The sequence below is a fragment of the Notechis scutatus genome, chromosome 5, assembly GCF_049901735.1.
Source record: "Notechis scutatus isolate UNSWTSFEM ecotype Mainland chromosome 5, rNotScu1.2, whole genome shotgun sequence".
NCBI classification, from domain to species: Eukaryota; Metazoa; Chordata; class Lepidosauria; order Squamata; family Elapidae; genus Notechis; species Notechis scutatus.
In genome coordinates, this window is record NC_142013.1 from 20,287,498 (window position 1) to 20,303,867 (window position 16,370).

General features: G+C 38.9%; 2 protein-coding genes and 1 long non-coding RNA gene across 5 annotated transcripts in view; all 3 read left to right on the plus strand.

Annotated features, from left to right (window-relative positions):
- Positions 1–5,551, plus strand: part of IFT88 (intraflagellar transport 88) — a 38,110-nt gene extending 32,559 nt beyond the window's left edge. For both annotated transcript variants that reach the window (XM_026675077.2, XM_026675079.2), the window contains 2 exons: positions 2,111–2,212; positions 5,300–5,551. In XM_026675077.2, coding sequence (XP_026530862.1) covers positions 2,111–2,212; positions 5,300–5,421 — 224 coding nt within the window. In that variant the 3' untranslated portion in view covers positions 5,422–5,551. The remainder of the gene's footprint in view (positions 1–2,110; positions 2,213–5,299) is intronic.
- A 2,289-nt stretch (positions 5,552–7,840) lies between these two features.
- IL17D (interleukin 17D) lies at positions 7,841–14,023 on the plus strand. Of its 2 annotated transcripts, none has more exons than XM_087966252.1 (4): positions 7,841–8,274; positions 10,390–10,685; positions 12,240–13,470; positions 13,879–14,023. In XM_087966252.1, exons 1-3 carry the CDS (start codon positions 8,260–8,262, stop codon positions 12,559–12,561), a joined length of 633 nt encoding a protein of 210 aa, XP_087822378.1. In that variant the 5' UTR covers positions 7,841–8,259; the 3' UTR covers positions 12,562–13,470; positions 13,879–14,023. The 2 variants fall into 2 exon arrangements, with proteins under 2 accessions (XP_087822378.1, XP_087822379.1); XM_087966253.1 differs by lacking the exon at positions 7,841–8,274 and adding an exon at positions 8,316–8,645.
- A 1,582-nt stretch (positions 14,024–15,605) lies between these two features.
- LOC148130387 (uncharacterized) overlaps positions 15,606–16,370 on the plus strand; it is a 60,345-nt gene continuing 59,580 nt past the window's right edge. The window contains exon 1 of the long non-coding RNA XR_015749734.1: positions 15,606–15,741. This is a non-coding gene — a long non-coding RNA (uncharacterized LOC148130387). The remainder of the gene's footprint in view (positions 15,742–16,370) is intronic.

Here is a 16,370-nt window from a genome sequence, read left to right on the forward strand (position 1 = left end):
TCAGACGTTTGTTTAGATCATCCTGGAATCATTTATGTTTGGGTTGAATGAAAGAACTTTATCCGATGACAATATTTTTATTTTATTTTATTTATTTTGATTTGTCAATGGTTTACAAGATAATAGGTATAAGTATATACATAGTTATGAATACATGAAATGGGTACATATAAGAAAAATAAAAGAATCAATAGCACAGGGGCGGTAGGCACGTTGGTGCGCTTAGTCACGCCCCCTACAGACCTCTTAGGAAAGGGGTGAGGTCAATAGTAGACAGTCTAAGGTTAAAGTTTTTGGGGTTTGGGGAAGAAACCACAGATAGCCAGACTCATGCCCTGTGCCAGTTCAGCAGCATAGAGAAATCTGTATATCTAATTTAACTTGCATGGAAGTAACATTTTTGTAAGCTTATTTTCTACCATTTCAGAGAGAAAACTTCTGTTCACAGAAATACTGTATGTTACATGGTATATTATTTACCGGCTGATAATGATCAGAAAAATAGTTTCAGTAGATGTTCTTTTAGGATCTTTTTTCATACTGATGACCTGGAGTATTGATATACCATTCCATATTTTCTTGTGCTCTTTCTTGCCTTTTGTTATTCTGCTTTCATTTTTTCCATTTTCTGGCTTGTCCCTTCTCCAAGTAAAACTCAGACACAGAAGTGTCAAGGTTTAGAGTTCAATCCTAGGTAGCAGCAAATGTTTCTCTCCCAGGGCGCAAAGAAAAAGTATTTGCTGTAAAACTCTTGTCTGGTGTCAGGAAGGGCATCTGGCCAATAAACACTCAGCTCTATTCAGACACTGAGTCTACACCAAATTAAGGGATTACAAGGTCATAAAAAGGGAGGTTTTTTATTGGGTGAGAGGAAGAGATAACTAGAGAGGGCAGGGATGAGAGAGAAGCCCTCTTGAAGTGGTTACAAAGGCAAATCTCTTAAAGCAAGGATTCCCAAACTTTTTCTTTTATTATCCAAGCCTGCTTATCAGAAAGTCCTTTTTGCCCAATATGGGTAAAAGAGTTTAAATCAATTTAAATGTCCCTGTTGTAATTGGGTTAATAAACCATTAGGGTTCATATGTTAAAGAAAAACCATTTTTAATCAATTGGGTAATTTACACAGGTTTGGGGAACATTGCTTGAAATTATGCATTGTGCTTCAGTCTGAAGAGACAGGAAGAATAAATGATTGACTGCAGAAACTTTTATGCCAAATATTTTATTTTTTTCTGAGCAACATTCCACAAAACCCAACAGAGAACTAAAACATCAAAATGAAAGAGTGGTATGGTTAAACTCGGATCTCTAAAATATATGGAAACAATCAATGTGAGCAGTCATTCAAATAAAATTCAGTCTCAGCAAAACTAAAATGCGGATAGTTAATTTGCAATTTAGCAACTTGTTAAGCAAATGGAAATAAATTATTGCTTCTCTGTTAAAGAACAGAAACATGCAGTTTAGGGAAGTATGTAATTCTAGTAAGAAACATACCATCATGAAAATATTTGCTCCAAGAGAACCGGATTTAAGGAAGCCTCTTAAGGTCTTCAGGGAGTGTTAGGGAAAAACCTATGAAGTGTCATAATTAACAAACTAACATTTTATAAGATTCCTGATGACTGATTCAGATAGGAAAAAAATAGTCTTCCTTGGAGAAGAGCATGACATCATGTGCACTATGCCAATGGTATTTATATCTTGCCTTTGTGGCAAATTATATTATGACATGCTTTATTGACATTATTGTCTCTAGGTGTGATATTGTAGTTAGGAACATTGATTGTGAGCCAGGAGGGTTTGAAATTCAACTCAGCTTTGAATTCAACTGAATGTCTTAGGCAAGGCATGTAAGATCAGCCTTGGCTTTTGCTGTTTACCTTACAAACTGATTTATCAGTACCTGTAAGGATTACTAAAATAGTAATCCAGAACAGATTGATTCATAGTCAGAATCTGGTCATAGTTTCAAGTCACCAATTTGGTTTATGTCAAAGTAACTGTATGTGGAATGCTCTACTGTAACTTTGTAAAATTTCATATACACAAGACTTTGTTTGGGCTACATTGTTGTAAAATTATATTGAACATTATTCTCTCATGTCAGAACCTGGTAGCACCACAATTAAAGGAGAACGTCTGAGTGCGAAATTGAAATCTTTGCCAGGAACAAATGAGCCATATGAAAGTAGTGTTAATAAAGAAATAGGTAAGTTTGTGTCCACCGGTAATTATTTACTTTCATAGAATTGGTCAGATGCACAGAGAAGCCCAAAATTTACCTCTACGTCATTGGATAAGTAAGGTTTTATGATGGGAGGAAAGGGGAACTATTACTGTTTAAGCAATAATTCATATCAGAAAAACAGTATATAAAGCTACCATTTGGACTTTTTCTAGTATGCAAAATATATCATCATTGCTGGACTAAAACAAATAGAAAGTAGAATTAAAACTGCCTATCAACCTAAAACTGATATCAAAGGGACATCAATAGCATATCTGGGAAGAAACATGAAACTAGATATTCCAGCGATAACACTTTGGTATCCGGAAGTAAGAAAGACTTATGGGGTGGGGGCAGGGGTGGGATTCAAAAATTTTAACAACTGGTTCTGTGGGCGTGGCTTAGGTGGTGGTCATGGCTTGGTGGTCATGTGACTGGGTGGACATGGCTTGGTGGTCATGTTATTGGCTAGGTGTGGCCAACTCAATATCACTCACATTGAGGCACGCATCTCCTCCCCTGGCCTCTCATGATTGTGGGGATGCTGCAACAGTTGTAAGTGTGAAAAATGGTCATAAGTCAGTGCCCTTGTAACTTTGAATGGTCACTCCACACAAGCAAAGTACCAGCAAAAGAGGGGGGGGAAAACTCCAGAGAAGTACCTGAGACAGGAAGTCTAGTCCTGCCAAGAATGTAATAAGGGTTAACGGAGAGGCAGTTTCTGTAAGCAACACCAGAATGTTTCCTTCCTGCCTTCCTTATAGGATTAGGCCAGTAATTTCTTCTAACAACTCGTTCTCCGAACTGCTTAGAATGTTAACAACCGGTTTTAGCAAACTGGTAGAATCCCACCCCAGGGTGGGGGAGTCTTCTGTTAAGTGTGAAAAAAGTGCTAAAATAAGATTATTCTTCACTTGTTTTGTAAAAAACCTAGGTTGTTGCAAATGACATGCCAATGCAAATAGAGACATTGACATAGTAACAGGGTATCTATATAGGCTCAAACATTTATAGAGACAGTGACTAGCCATAAAAAGGTACAAGTTACCTTTTTGTGTTTGATATGTCTAACCAACATGTGAAAAAATATCAGAAATGGGATATGTTTTCCCAGTTATTAATATAAAAGTCTTTCATGAAATCTAGACCATCAGAAAGGTTGATTGAAGAAAAGTCAATGCCTTTGAAGCATCTTGCTAGAGAAAATTATTGAGAATACTGTGGATTTCAGTAGCAATAGCACTTGTAGTATACTGCTCCATAATGCTTTACAGCACTTTGAGCGGTTTACAAGTTCAGCATATTGCCCCCAGAAATCTGGGTCGTCATTTTACCGACCTTCGGAAGAATGGAAGGGTGAGTCAACCTGAAGTCCTGTCAGGATCGAACTCCAGACCGTGGGCAGAGTTAGCCTGCAATACTGCATTCTTACCACCGCGCCACCAATGCTTATAATGGACTACAAGAAGAATATATTGTTCAATTCTAAATGAAATTAAACAGGCTGCTCAGTGGGAATGCTGATAATGTAGCTTAAATATGTGGAGTACGTAAGTGGAGCACATAATATGAATCCTTGGAGAAGACCTCAGTCCTTGGAAGAATGAAGGCAATACTAGTTATTGATACTGGAATGATTTTAGAAGACCTCAAAGAAGCATTGACAAAATAATCCTGGCAAAATAATGTCCATTGAATCACAAAGAAGCACCTGAATGACTGAACTGCCACATCAAAGTATAATTCACTTATGTAATCAATATAGCTTTATGAAATTCAGTCTTTAAATAGCATCAGGTACAATGTGTACTTCAGTAGTAGCCTGCATGTACATTCTGCAAACCTGTAAAATGCAAAGTGAGCTATATAAAATGTTTCTTCTTATGTATTAACTTAGAACAGCAAAAGTGAAATTTTCTCTTTGCAAATAGTAGAGCTCCTGGATTGCCTATGGAAATGAAACTAAGATGTAGGATAAATTGAAATTAAATACATTGATGATATGCCCACAAAAAAAAAAATCATTCCAATTCGGGATTCTTGTCTTCATGATGCAGAAGAGAAGATACAGTAGTCTTACTAGGAGAAAGATCTCTAAAATTTGATAGCACATGACATGAGATCCTTCAAGTTTGGAGAAAGGTGCATGACTACTTTCCTTGAACTGTGAAATGTGATTTATTCTAACACAGAAATAGAGGGGGACCACTAAGTCCAGCTTCTGTTGGGCGCAAGAATCCAAATTCAAACATGCGCAACAGATGGCTGTCTGGCCTCCATGTGAATAAATCTAGTGAAGAGAAGCATGCACTGGATAATTGATTTCAGTAGGTAATTGATTTCACTGGGCAATTGGTTCCACAATGTTACTGCTTTTACTATTAGGCAGTTTTTATTTTAACATCTAATTAGGATCCATTTACCTGTAATTTAATCTTTATTTTGTAACTTGTACTGTGATATAATGGAGACCTTCCTTTGACTGACACCCTTTCAGGTATTTGAAGAGTAATATTCCACTCCCCCACACTGACAACTTTTCAAAGCTAAAAATTCAGTCTCTTTGAATGCCATAGTTTTTAGTCCCTGGTTATTTTTGTTGTGAATTTATTCATTTTTGTAAAATCTTTTTAAAGAACAGGTGCTCGAAAGTCGGTTTTTTGAGCAAAGTAGAATAGTTTCCTACAGTTTCAAAACTATGCTCATGTTGATGTAGTCTAAAATTGCATTTGTCTTTTTTGAAGTCACATCGCACTTCTCACTCATCTTCCTTCCTTTCCTTCCTTCCCAAATATTCTTCTAAGCCTCATATTCTGTATTTTTAAATCTGTGAATTTAACTTTTGTTATCTGAATTAAAGATTTTACATTTGTCTTTGTTTAATGTAATGATTTTAACTTTCAGCCCATTTTTCTAACCTAATAAGATAATTTTGGATTATATTATTACCTTCTAGTATATTGATACCACCCAGTGGATAAACATAAAATGCTGGAGGAGCTGTTCCAGCTCTTCAGTAAGCAAACAAATTTCTTAGATCTATTTTCCCCCCTTCTTTTCAAAATGTAGATGCTTCCTACCTGGATCCACTTGGACCTCAAGCTGAGAGACCAAAAACAGCACTAAGGAAAAAAATGGATGAAGATGAGTTTGCTGATGAAGATGTAGGCGATGATCTGCTTCCAGAATAACTTTTTAGACCAGTTCAATTATTTTTTAAAAGTTCCAAAAGAAAAAAAATCTTAATAGAGATTTATATTTATTTGAATACTATATATATATATGAAATCTTTATTTTAAGTAAAGTTTTTATAGTAAGAATTTACAATCTTGTGCATTTATTATCAATCATATCTTTTATCTCATATCTTTTATGCTCACCCAGACCACCTAAATGATGATCTCAATGGGACCAGTGAACAGGCTAAGGCTGAAGCATTAAGCATCTTTATATCATAACTCATGTATTTGCCTTGATAAGCATAGCATTTTGTTGGAGAGCAATTGCTCATCCTAAGATGTCAACTTGAAATATTGCCACCGAAGGGAAAGCTTAAGAGGCAAGCCATGAGTGGTGGGACATCAGGCATGGAAGCCAAAAACAATGGTGATGGCAGGTGGATTTGTTAATCGTATCAGCCCTTCCCAGCTCTTTGTGGCCGATTCAGAAGAACCATTCCAGGGTATTTGGTGGAATATTTTAGAAAATGAATTGAGAATATCTCATAATATCTATGGAGATAAATTACAATTTTAAGTGATTTGTTTGATTACATTTTACCACAATTGATCCATGTTTTCCAAACTGCAAAATGTGAAATCCCTGCCTTGTATATGGCAAGATTTTATATAGATCTGTGCACATGAGATTTATTTATGCCAAGATATGAAAATCTCAGAATATTTTTAATCAAGTAGAGTTGTTCCTTATTGTAAATTAAGCCATTTTCTATCAATCATCCTATATCTGTAAAGTTAACTTTGTTCTATAATTTTCTCTGCGTCTGTGAAAAAACTGCAGCACATCATCTGCCAATAATTGGGTCTATCAATGTTCAAATTTTTGGAGTCAAGTTCATTTTCTGCAGAGATTGTAGGAATTACTCCACGAACTAAAGTAGGAAATTAGTATTGAGCACATCTAAGAAATGATAGATTTGAATAAAAAATCTAAGGGGATGTTTCAGAGCTTCACTTTTTCTAATTAGCTAATAAATAATTAACTGACAGATTTGGAAAAGCCTACATATTTTTCCATGCTTACTAAAGCAGCCCTATTGTACAATAATCACATCCAGCTTTAGGGAGTCGTAATTTAGATATTTGCTGGATTTGTAAGTTAGCAAAACCCTTTTGAATCTATAGAGGCCTTTTATTTTCTGCATCTTTGTCATTATTTGGAAAGTGTAGAAAAATGGAGCAATGCCCAAATATCGTCCTTTGCAGTTAATAAGTTTTCATTAATTACACATATTTCATTACATAAAGCTTTAAGCAAGAAAAAAAGAAAAACTGGGACAAATTAATCTTATGCTATTTAAAACATGTTTCCATGTTTACAGGTGATTTATTGACATTTTAAAGATGAATAAAAACTATTTTAGAGCAGCATTGCCCTTTTAAAATATGTTTTCAATTTGCACCATGTTACAATTTAATTATTTCAATGAGAAACAGGTAGCGAAATGTCCAATGCTTTATTTATCAACACTGACCTTATTTTCTCTAGGCAATTATATCAGAGCAAGTTCGGGCAATCATTTTGTTTCTAGGCATGCAAATGCAGAGTCACACACAAAAATAAGCCATACATTTAAAGTGCTCTGTAGGTAACTCTCTCCCAGTCATGGATCTCGTACCTCCTTGTAGTAATAAGCACAAATGAAAACATTGGGATTTGTCTCCTGAATGGTACACTCTGCTGTAAGCCATTATAATATCATGGTCACCATCTATCTCAATGGACTGCAGATGCACCAATGCAGAAATTGGTATGTGAGCTCTGGAGAGAAAGTGGAACTAAAAAATATTTACAAGTAACTCATATTTCCAACCTCCATGTGACCCAACAATTATTTGCTTTGTTACAGTGGGATTCCTCACAGAAAGCTTTGCCAAAAGTTCTTAGCGTACAGATAGTTCTTGAATTAGGACCACAATTGAACCCAAAATTTATGTTGCTAAGAGAGACATTTCTGAAGTGCATTTGGCCCCTTTTTATCATCTTTCTTGCCACAGTTGTTAAGTGAATCAATGCAGTTGTTAAATTAATAACATGGGTTGTTAAGTGAATCTGGCTTCCCCATTGACTTTGTTCGTCAGGTCACAAAAGATGATCACGGGAAACTGCTACTATCATAAACACAAGTCAGTTGCCAAGCAGCTGAATTTTGATCACGCTATCATGGGGATACTGTAATGGTTGCAGGTTTGAAAAATGGTCCTAAATCACATTTTTCAGTGCTGGGTTGTAACTTCAGTCACTAAACGAACTGTTGTAAGTCAAAGACTACCTGTATATTTCTTTACATGTCAAGATCCAGTTTATATGACTCCAAATTTCTTTCTAAAATGGTGCATCCAGATTAAAAAAAAACCTACTTAAACACCAGCCATCTTGTCCTCTCCATCCCCCTTTTTTGGGAGGTGGGGGGTGGGGTTGTACCCGCGTTGAATCAACAGCTCTAAGTAAATCGAAATTTGACTACAACGTTAAATTATCGGTTAAATTATTTTTGTCCTGGGGCTCCGATGCAAGGTGGAGTCCCCAACGATACCCTCGGGAAAGGACCCGGCGTTCCCCGCAGTCAGTCCAGCGAGGGAAGCGCTCGAGCAACCGGCCCTTTCCCTCAGGCGCCTTGAAGGGTCCTGGCATCAGCAGCCGGGGGTCCTGCTGCGAGAAGCCGGGCGCTTTTCCAACTTTTCCTCCGCTCCCCCCACCTCCCGGCACCGCCGCCAGGGCCAGGAGGACCCCAAGCGCTCGCCAAGCCAGCCTTTCCCGCCGCTCCGCGCGCTGAGGCGTCTCTGCCATGCAGACGGGCAAGGTAAGGACGGAGCGGGAACGCGTGTCGAGGCTGGGAAGACTCGGGGCGACGCCTCTTTTGACCTGCCCGCGAATGCCAACTTCGACCCGATGGGTTCGGAGGCCGTTTTGCTCCGGCCTGGATCGCTTTGCAAACGTGCGCTCTTGCGCTCCCTTCACTGTTCGGCATCGCGGGCAAGTGGGACGCCCAGCCACCGAATCGCTGCGCTTCCTTTCGCCTCTGTTTCTTCTTCTGCGAGCTCGCGTGGGAAATAAACGAGTGGGCGTCGGGGTAAAACGAAGGCGCAGGCAAGGCGCTCTTGGGACTTTGGGGTGCGCGCAAAACGGACGAGCAAAGTAAAAGCGCGCCTTTGGAGAGACGGGCTGGCGGCGGTGAGTAAAAGTGGGGGAACTACCACGGTTGGCCACGGTTGGCTCATGGAAAGTAACAGGCGGGGAATAAGCCGAGAAGAGCCGTCTGCCTGAACGAGCCCCGTAGATCCTCTCTTTGGCAAGAGAACGGCATTGCTTTCCCACTTGCAAGAGCCGCTGGTCGCTTGCGTGATGCGAATATTTTTTTATTTATTTATTTTTGTCAATTGCTTACAAGATAATAGGTATAAGTAAAAACATAGTTATGAATACATGGATACATATAAGAAAAATAAAATAAAAGAAACAATAGGACAGGGACGGTAGGCACGTTGGTGCGCTTATGCATGTCCCCTACAGACCTCTTAGGAAAGGGGTGAGGTCAATAGTAGACAGTCTAAGGTTAAAGTTTTGGGGGTTTGGGGAATAAACCACAGAGTCAGGTAGAGTATTCCAGACATTGACCACTCTGTTGCTGAAGTCGTATTTCCTGCAATCAAGTTTGGTGCGGTTAACCTTGAGTTTGAATCTATTGTTTGCTCTTGTGTTGTTATGGTTGAAGCTGAAGTATTCATTGACAGGTAGGACATTGCAATGTATGATTTTATATACTATACTTACATCAGACCAAAGGCAGCGTAGTTCTAAGTTTTCTAGGTCTAGAATTTCGAGTCTGGTGGCATAAGGTATTCTGCAAAGAGTAGAGGAGTGGAGAACTCTTCTTGTGAAATATTTCTGGACTTTCTCAACTGTGCTAATATCAGATATGTAATGTGGGTTCCAGACTGATGAGCTGTATTCGAGTATTGGTCTAGCAAATGTTTTGTATGCTCCAGTTATTAGTCTAATATTACCAGAGAAATTTTGGTGCCCTGTTGTAGCTGATCTTATCAACCGACTGTTCTTGAGTCAATTTCTAGCAACAATGGGCAGTTTCAGCCAGAAACCAAAAAGGTAGAAAAGAACACTTGAACTAAAGCAAATGTTGCAATAGGACAAGAATCCAAACTAAAGCATCATTTTTGTAAGATGCTAAATAAGGTGCTGGTGCAAAATTCAACATGTAAACTATTTTAATGGGCATTAAGGCTCTGCAATGCCTCAATTGTGATTGTAATGAAATATTCTGGACAGTGAAAGCTTTACAGGTCCTGTGTTTGTGCTCCAGCACTTTTTTGAGCTATATTATATTATTATATATAATATATAGTTATGTCATACTTATACTAATTATATTATATAATATTATCTAAGCTATATTATTCACTTGTTCATTCAATTTCTATAGCTACCCATCTCAATCAATGACTCTGGATGGCTGTTTCCAAAGTATTGTACAATCCTGATATATTGTAGAACCAACAATAACGGGTATAAATTGCACTAATTGGTTGTGGGGAGTTTTAGTATTTGTCCCATGTGGCTTCAGGGTTTGCTGGGAGGGTGATCCACTTGGCTAGTTCTAACAGTATTACTGTCAGTACAATAGGGATTTGTTTATTAGCCAACATTACAAATCCTGGTCCTGATTAAGGCTGTGAGTGTAGGAGAAGAAGAATCTGAAGATGGAGTCAAAAGGGGATTCTCTACCTAGCCACAAATGGACTGAGTCCAGCCACTCTTGAATTCTAGCATCTAAACTCCCTGAAATTTGTCTTTTCTGCATGTCAAATTCTGTAACATTTTTGTGTGTGGGGGGAGATGAATCAGTTTCTCCTCCAGCTAGAAATATCTTTTATATTGTTTCATCTCCTGATCTTTACAGGGATGGATACTGTTTTCTCTACTTTTGTGTGGGTTGGATTCCCCCGGAGTAGAAGCTGTCAAAATAAGCAAGCGCCCCATGCGCTCTCGATCCTGTGCAGACCGACCTGAGGAGCTTTTGGAACAGCTGTATGGAAGACTCACAGCTGGCATGCTTAGTGCCTTCCATCACACCCTGCAGTTGGAACCCCTGGAAAATGACCAGAACATCAGTTGTCCAGTGGGAGGCAGGCTAACTACTGACAAGAAATACCAGCTCCCCATCAATCTCAACAGTATCTCCCCTTGGTCCTACAGGTAACCTTATCTCCTCCTCCTTACCTTTTAAATTTTTAAGTGAATTTAAGTGGAAGTGTTTTACATTTCTGCCTTCTTCCTAAAAAAAAGTGACTGACCCATGGTTTCACATCCACAGCAGTCTGCTAGTTTCCAGCATGGTGCTTCAACTGCTATAGCCAACAAGCTTTCATTTTACATAAAATATGTGAAATAAGCATAAATTTCTTTACAATCCATTAAAAACAGTTAAAGGAAGGAAGAAAAAGAGTTGGGTTAAAGGTAATATTAAGAATATGGGAGGTACAGTTCTGTTAGACAATATTTACTCATAGCAGCCAGTCATCAATTCATAGTTACTTTTTTTTTTTAAAAAAAAGTGTATGCAATCCATTTGCACACGAGGCATAAGTTTTTCCAGTTGGCAGTGGCTTTTCTACGTGTTTTTATTTGTAAGCTGTCTAGAGTTGGCAGGGAGTCAGGCAGTCTAGAAATAGAATGAATGAATGATAAAATAAAATAAATCGGGGGTTGCCAACCTTTTGGACCTCAGGGACCACCAAACTCATAATTTTAAATCCCGCGGACCAGAGACCCTGGGAAAATCCCCAAAAAAAGTCTTCAGGAAAATTCCCCACCCTGTCTTCCTACCGATCGATCTTTATTTGGGATCACAGGATACCATCTCCAGCTCCATTCTCAGGGGAACAGAGAGAGAGAGAGACTTTTGGCTTCATGCAAGGAAAACAGCAGAAGCAGCAGAAGTCTTTCTCTCCCACAAACTCCTCCAGAAATGAGTCTTTGTGAGACTTGTCATGCCAGCGCAGCTTCTTGGGGCAGGATGCCTTGCAGGGTCCCAAAGACTCATTTCTGGAGGAGTTTGGGGGAGAGAAAGAAAGACTTTTGCTGCTTTCCTTGCATGCAGCCAAAAGCAGAAAAAGAAAGAAGCAGAAAGAAGCATCCCAGTGGCCAGGCCAGGCATGTGGGGCAAGTTCCCCCCCCACCCTTCCCCCCTCCCCTCACTACCTCGTGTTGTTCACAATGCAAGCGACGCAAGCCTTGTGTTCCCACAGGCCATGTGGGCGGCACAGCCTTGTGTTTCTGCGCAGCCTGGATTAATTGCTTTTGGGGGGGGGGCATTTCTCTGCGGACCAGCAAAATTTTCTCACGGACCACCAGTGGTCCCCAGCCCACTGGTTGGCGACCACTGAAATAAATAACATAATACAATAGGAAAGGGGGGTTGATTGTGCAGTTGTGCCCATCATCTCCAAATGTTTCCATGTTGATGCTTGATCCAAACCAGAGAACTCAACTCACATTATTCCAGGTGAGAATAAATTGTCCAGTTCTCTGCTTACATTTCAATGTTTAAGCAGAGTTCAAGAACTGCAGCTGCTCATTTTCCCCTTGGCCTAATAACAGCATGATATTGTAAAGACCACCTCAACATTCTGCTACACATTCTGCTATTTCAACCCATGAAATAGAGGGACAAAGAGCAGCAGGAGAGGTAAGAGGGGAAATTGGGACAAAATGTCCAAAGTGAATCTTTCTTCTTTTCTCTTGGCACAGAATCTCCTACGATTCTACCAGGTATCCAAAATACATTCCTGAAGCCTACTGCCTGTGCAAGGGCTGTCTTACAGGTGATTATGGAGAAGAAAACCTCCATTTTCGAAGTACGCTAGTATTTATGCCAGCTGTCATCTTGCACCGAACTACATCCTGCACTGGTGGCCGCTACGTTTACACTGAGGATTACGTCTCTATTCCTGTGGGCTGCACCTGTGTACCAGAACATGAAAAAGAAGCACAGCAAGTGAATTCCAGCATAGATAAAAGAGCAGTAAAATTGCTGGGGAATCAGAATAATGACAAGCCAGCATCCAAATGAGGAATGGAAAGGAGGCCAGAAACAAAGGATGTTTTGGTTCATGATTTCTGTTTTAGAGAACTGTAATCTCCACTTTCTGTAACAGAGTTCATCTCGGTTTATTTCACAGAACTTCAGGGTCAGTTGTAATTAAAGTTCTACTTCCTTAGAAAAAACAGTGGGGTTTGCAAGATGCTTTTCTCCTCATAACTGGAGATTTGACAAATCCTGGGGAGTTGCAATACTGTAATGCTGGAGAGCACTTACGTTGAAGCATTTTAAGATAATTTAAAAGTGCTAGATAGATGTTCTATATTCCAGTGCTTTGCTATCAAATATTCAAGATATGCTGAGCAGGGATGCAGCATTGATTTTTGTGTATAATAACATCTTGGTTCAACTGGTTTTGGATACAATGGACAAACTTTTCATTTGGATTGTTTATCCATCAAATGAAGTTTTTATTGAAAATTGTGCTATTGTATCAATTACATAACACACGTGACATATATTGATGCAAATGACAAATTCAGATTTTACAAACATTCAGACTTAACGGATGCCCCCTCCCTATTCGGTGGTCTATGAAATCAATGTTTCTTTGCACTTTCTCTACATCCTGTAGTGAGGGCCACTGAGAATGAAAGCAAAAACAATGTAAGTGAATAATTAAAACATTTTTTCAAAGAATGCTGAAAAATTAGCTGTGCATCTGCAACTGATATTTTTTTTTAAGTGTAAGTAGCTTTGACTTGGTATAGACTAGAGAATCTTATATTCTGGACCAAAATAGTCGAATAAGGTATTGTGTCAAAAGCACTAGAATTATAACATTAAAACTGTTAAAAACTATTGAATACATTAAGCATGCTGATGGTTACCAATTTAAATGCTTTTTAAAAAGGGATTCAATAAATGTGTAGAGCAGGGGTCCTCCCAACCCCGGTCCGCGGACCGGTACCGGTCCGCAGAACAAGTCCTGAGGCCGCTGGCTTGCTGGGCACCGCCATCTTTTTGATGAAAAAGTGCTTCCGGTGAGCTTTTCCGGAAGAAGCTCACGGAAGCACTTTTTCATCAAAATGATGGGGCGTCAGCTTATCGGTGAGCTTTTCCGGCAGTAGAAAGCCATTTCTACCGGAAAAGCTAAAATTAGCTGGCATGGCGCCGCCATTTTTTGATGAAAAGTGCTTTCCGGTGAGGTCACGAGAAGCACTTTTTCATCAAAAAAGATGATGGCCCATCTGATACCGGTAACCTGTTAAAACTTTGCGGCGCCAGCTGATGCCGGTACCGGCCACGGCATAAAAAGGTTGGGGATCATAAATGTGTAAAGAATAGATCTGTCAGTGGCTACTGATCTTGGCTGTTTATTACCTCTAGCAGCAATGTACTAAAGGGGTGGTAGGTGGGAGTTGCCAACTATACAAACATTAAGTACTTATCAATCGATGTTCATAGAATAAATAACCATTGTTTAAAAACATTCAGATTTGGGTTTTACTTTTAAGTTTGGGTTTATATCCTAATTTGGCTAGCTATAGCTCTGGGAATAAAGTGGTCCTGAAACATAATCTGTGCTGGAGCCAATCTTGCCATCTACACTGCAAGAGATGACCTCAATCAGGCAACTTTCGGCTACACTGCAGTAGCTGGCCAAGTCATGAAGAGCCCCAGTTTGGAGAAAGCTGCCTGTGACAGAGGTTACTTCTTGTACCATTGTGAAAAGCAAAATATTGTCTGGTTTATGAGCCCTTTCAGACGCCTGGAAATATGCCATTTGCCTCTCTAAACTATTTTAATTTTTGGTAGCAGCTTTGGGAATACATAAATGAACATCAATAAAATGAAGTCATGGAGAGTTCAAAACAAAACAATACAAAACCACAGGCAGACAAATGTGCTTTGGCATTCCTTACTCAAAAGAGAGAAGTGGCCGAATTCAAGGAAAACATGAGCCAAGCTCTTGAATAGCAAACGTTCTCTGAATTGTGTATGCACAAGGCATCTGCCAATACCTCCTGAAACAGCAAGATGCAGAAAAAACTTCTTAGCCCTGTTTAATCATTTCAAACTCCCTTTTCCCCAACTGCAAATAACAGTCGAAATAAGCATTTCTCAAATTGATTTCTTTTCCAAATTATTCATTGGTGACTATCCTTGGAGCCATCTGTTTGTAGCAGCTACAAGGCAGGAGGATGGCTAAGGTGGGGAAGAAGAGCAAACTGACAAATGGGTGATTAAATCTGCATTTGATTGGGAATTGGGCCTCACTTTCAAAGAGGGACTCAATTCCCATTTCCATCATTCCATCTGTCTCTTCCCCCCCACTGTCCATAAAATGCAATAATGAAATTTTAGTGTCTGCAGCCAAGTTTGGGAATGAGACTAGTTAGCTTCTAAAAAACCTCAAGTTTTTATTTATACCCTTATTTTTTGCAATAGAAATAAAAAATATACTAATGCTTAATTTTAACTATGGAATCTCTCTCCCTCCCTCCTCCCTCCCCCTCTCTCGCTTCTTTCTTTCTTTCTTTCTTTCTTTCTTTCTTTCTTTCTTTCTTTCTTTCTTTCTTTCTTTCTTTCTTTCTTTCTTTCTTTCTTTCTTTCTTTCTTTCTTTTCTTCTCTCTCTCTCTCTCTCTCTCTCTCTCTCTCTCTCGTTTGAATACACATGTTTCATTATCAGCTTGTTTGAAGACTGCCAGCCTAGGCTGACAAGAGACCAAAGAATCAGAATCAGATTTCAAGCAATGTGTTTTTCTTCAACTGATATTGACAAAATGGATAATTATTTTATTAGGTTTAGCTACAGTACTGTCCAACTCCAAGGCAATTATGAATCATGTGCTGAGATGGCTGGAAAAAGAAAAGCCTGGAAATTAACCTTAGAAAGAATAATGGAAAAAATTATTTATCCCAACAGAGAAAACTGAAGAGAAAGGATAGCTGTCTTCTATAAGGCTGTTATTCAGAGATTAAGTGGGTTTATTCTGTCCTGCTCCAAAAGGCAGGAAGATTAAATTCTGAACAGCATAAAAACCCTTTACCTGATCTCATAGGGAGCCAAGCAGAATCCAAGCAAAACAATGCTTTCTTCATGTGCATACAATATGGAAACAAAACAGAAGCCATGGTGAATTCCTACAGTACCAGTTCCATCTAGGAAATGAGATGGATTAATCAAAATCTAAGGAACAATGTAGGTAAGAACTTTTTAAGCATCTGTACTGGATTCCTATAATCTCTTGCGTCTCTGGAAATCTTTAAACTTCTATATCATAGATTAATCATTTAAGGTATCTTCTGCTTCTAGAAAACTTAACCAGTTGATGAATTTGTCTCTGTGTCCATCACTGATATGTGTCTTTTCTTACCAAATATTTTCTTTATCTCCCAGATCAAACATATGGCTCACATAGTATCTGCATTGAAAAACAAGAACATTTGCAATAGAACACACTCAAATAGTCTTTGCTTTATAGGAAAAAAATTACATATGATTTTAATTTATTTCATGTCAGAAAATTGCTTTCTTATTCACTGACGTTAAAGATGGATTCTAAAAATGTGTTTCGGTGCTATTACATAAACAAAAACATGTACTCACAGCTCTTTCTGCTCAAGTGGAAAGAGTTTATTTCCAATTAGAAGCTGTTGAACTACATCAGCTACCAAACCAGTTACAATTTGAAAGTTGTTGGTTAAACAGGTAATTTATCCGCAGTTGCCTAGTGCTGCCGCTTTTGTTGGATCTTTTCAATATCAGGTAGCTTTTGCCAGATCAAGGTATCTTCAATTTTACCTCCTTGTTAAAGTGCTTGGCAGTAAGGAG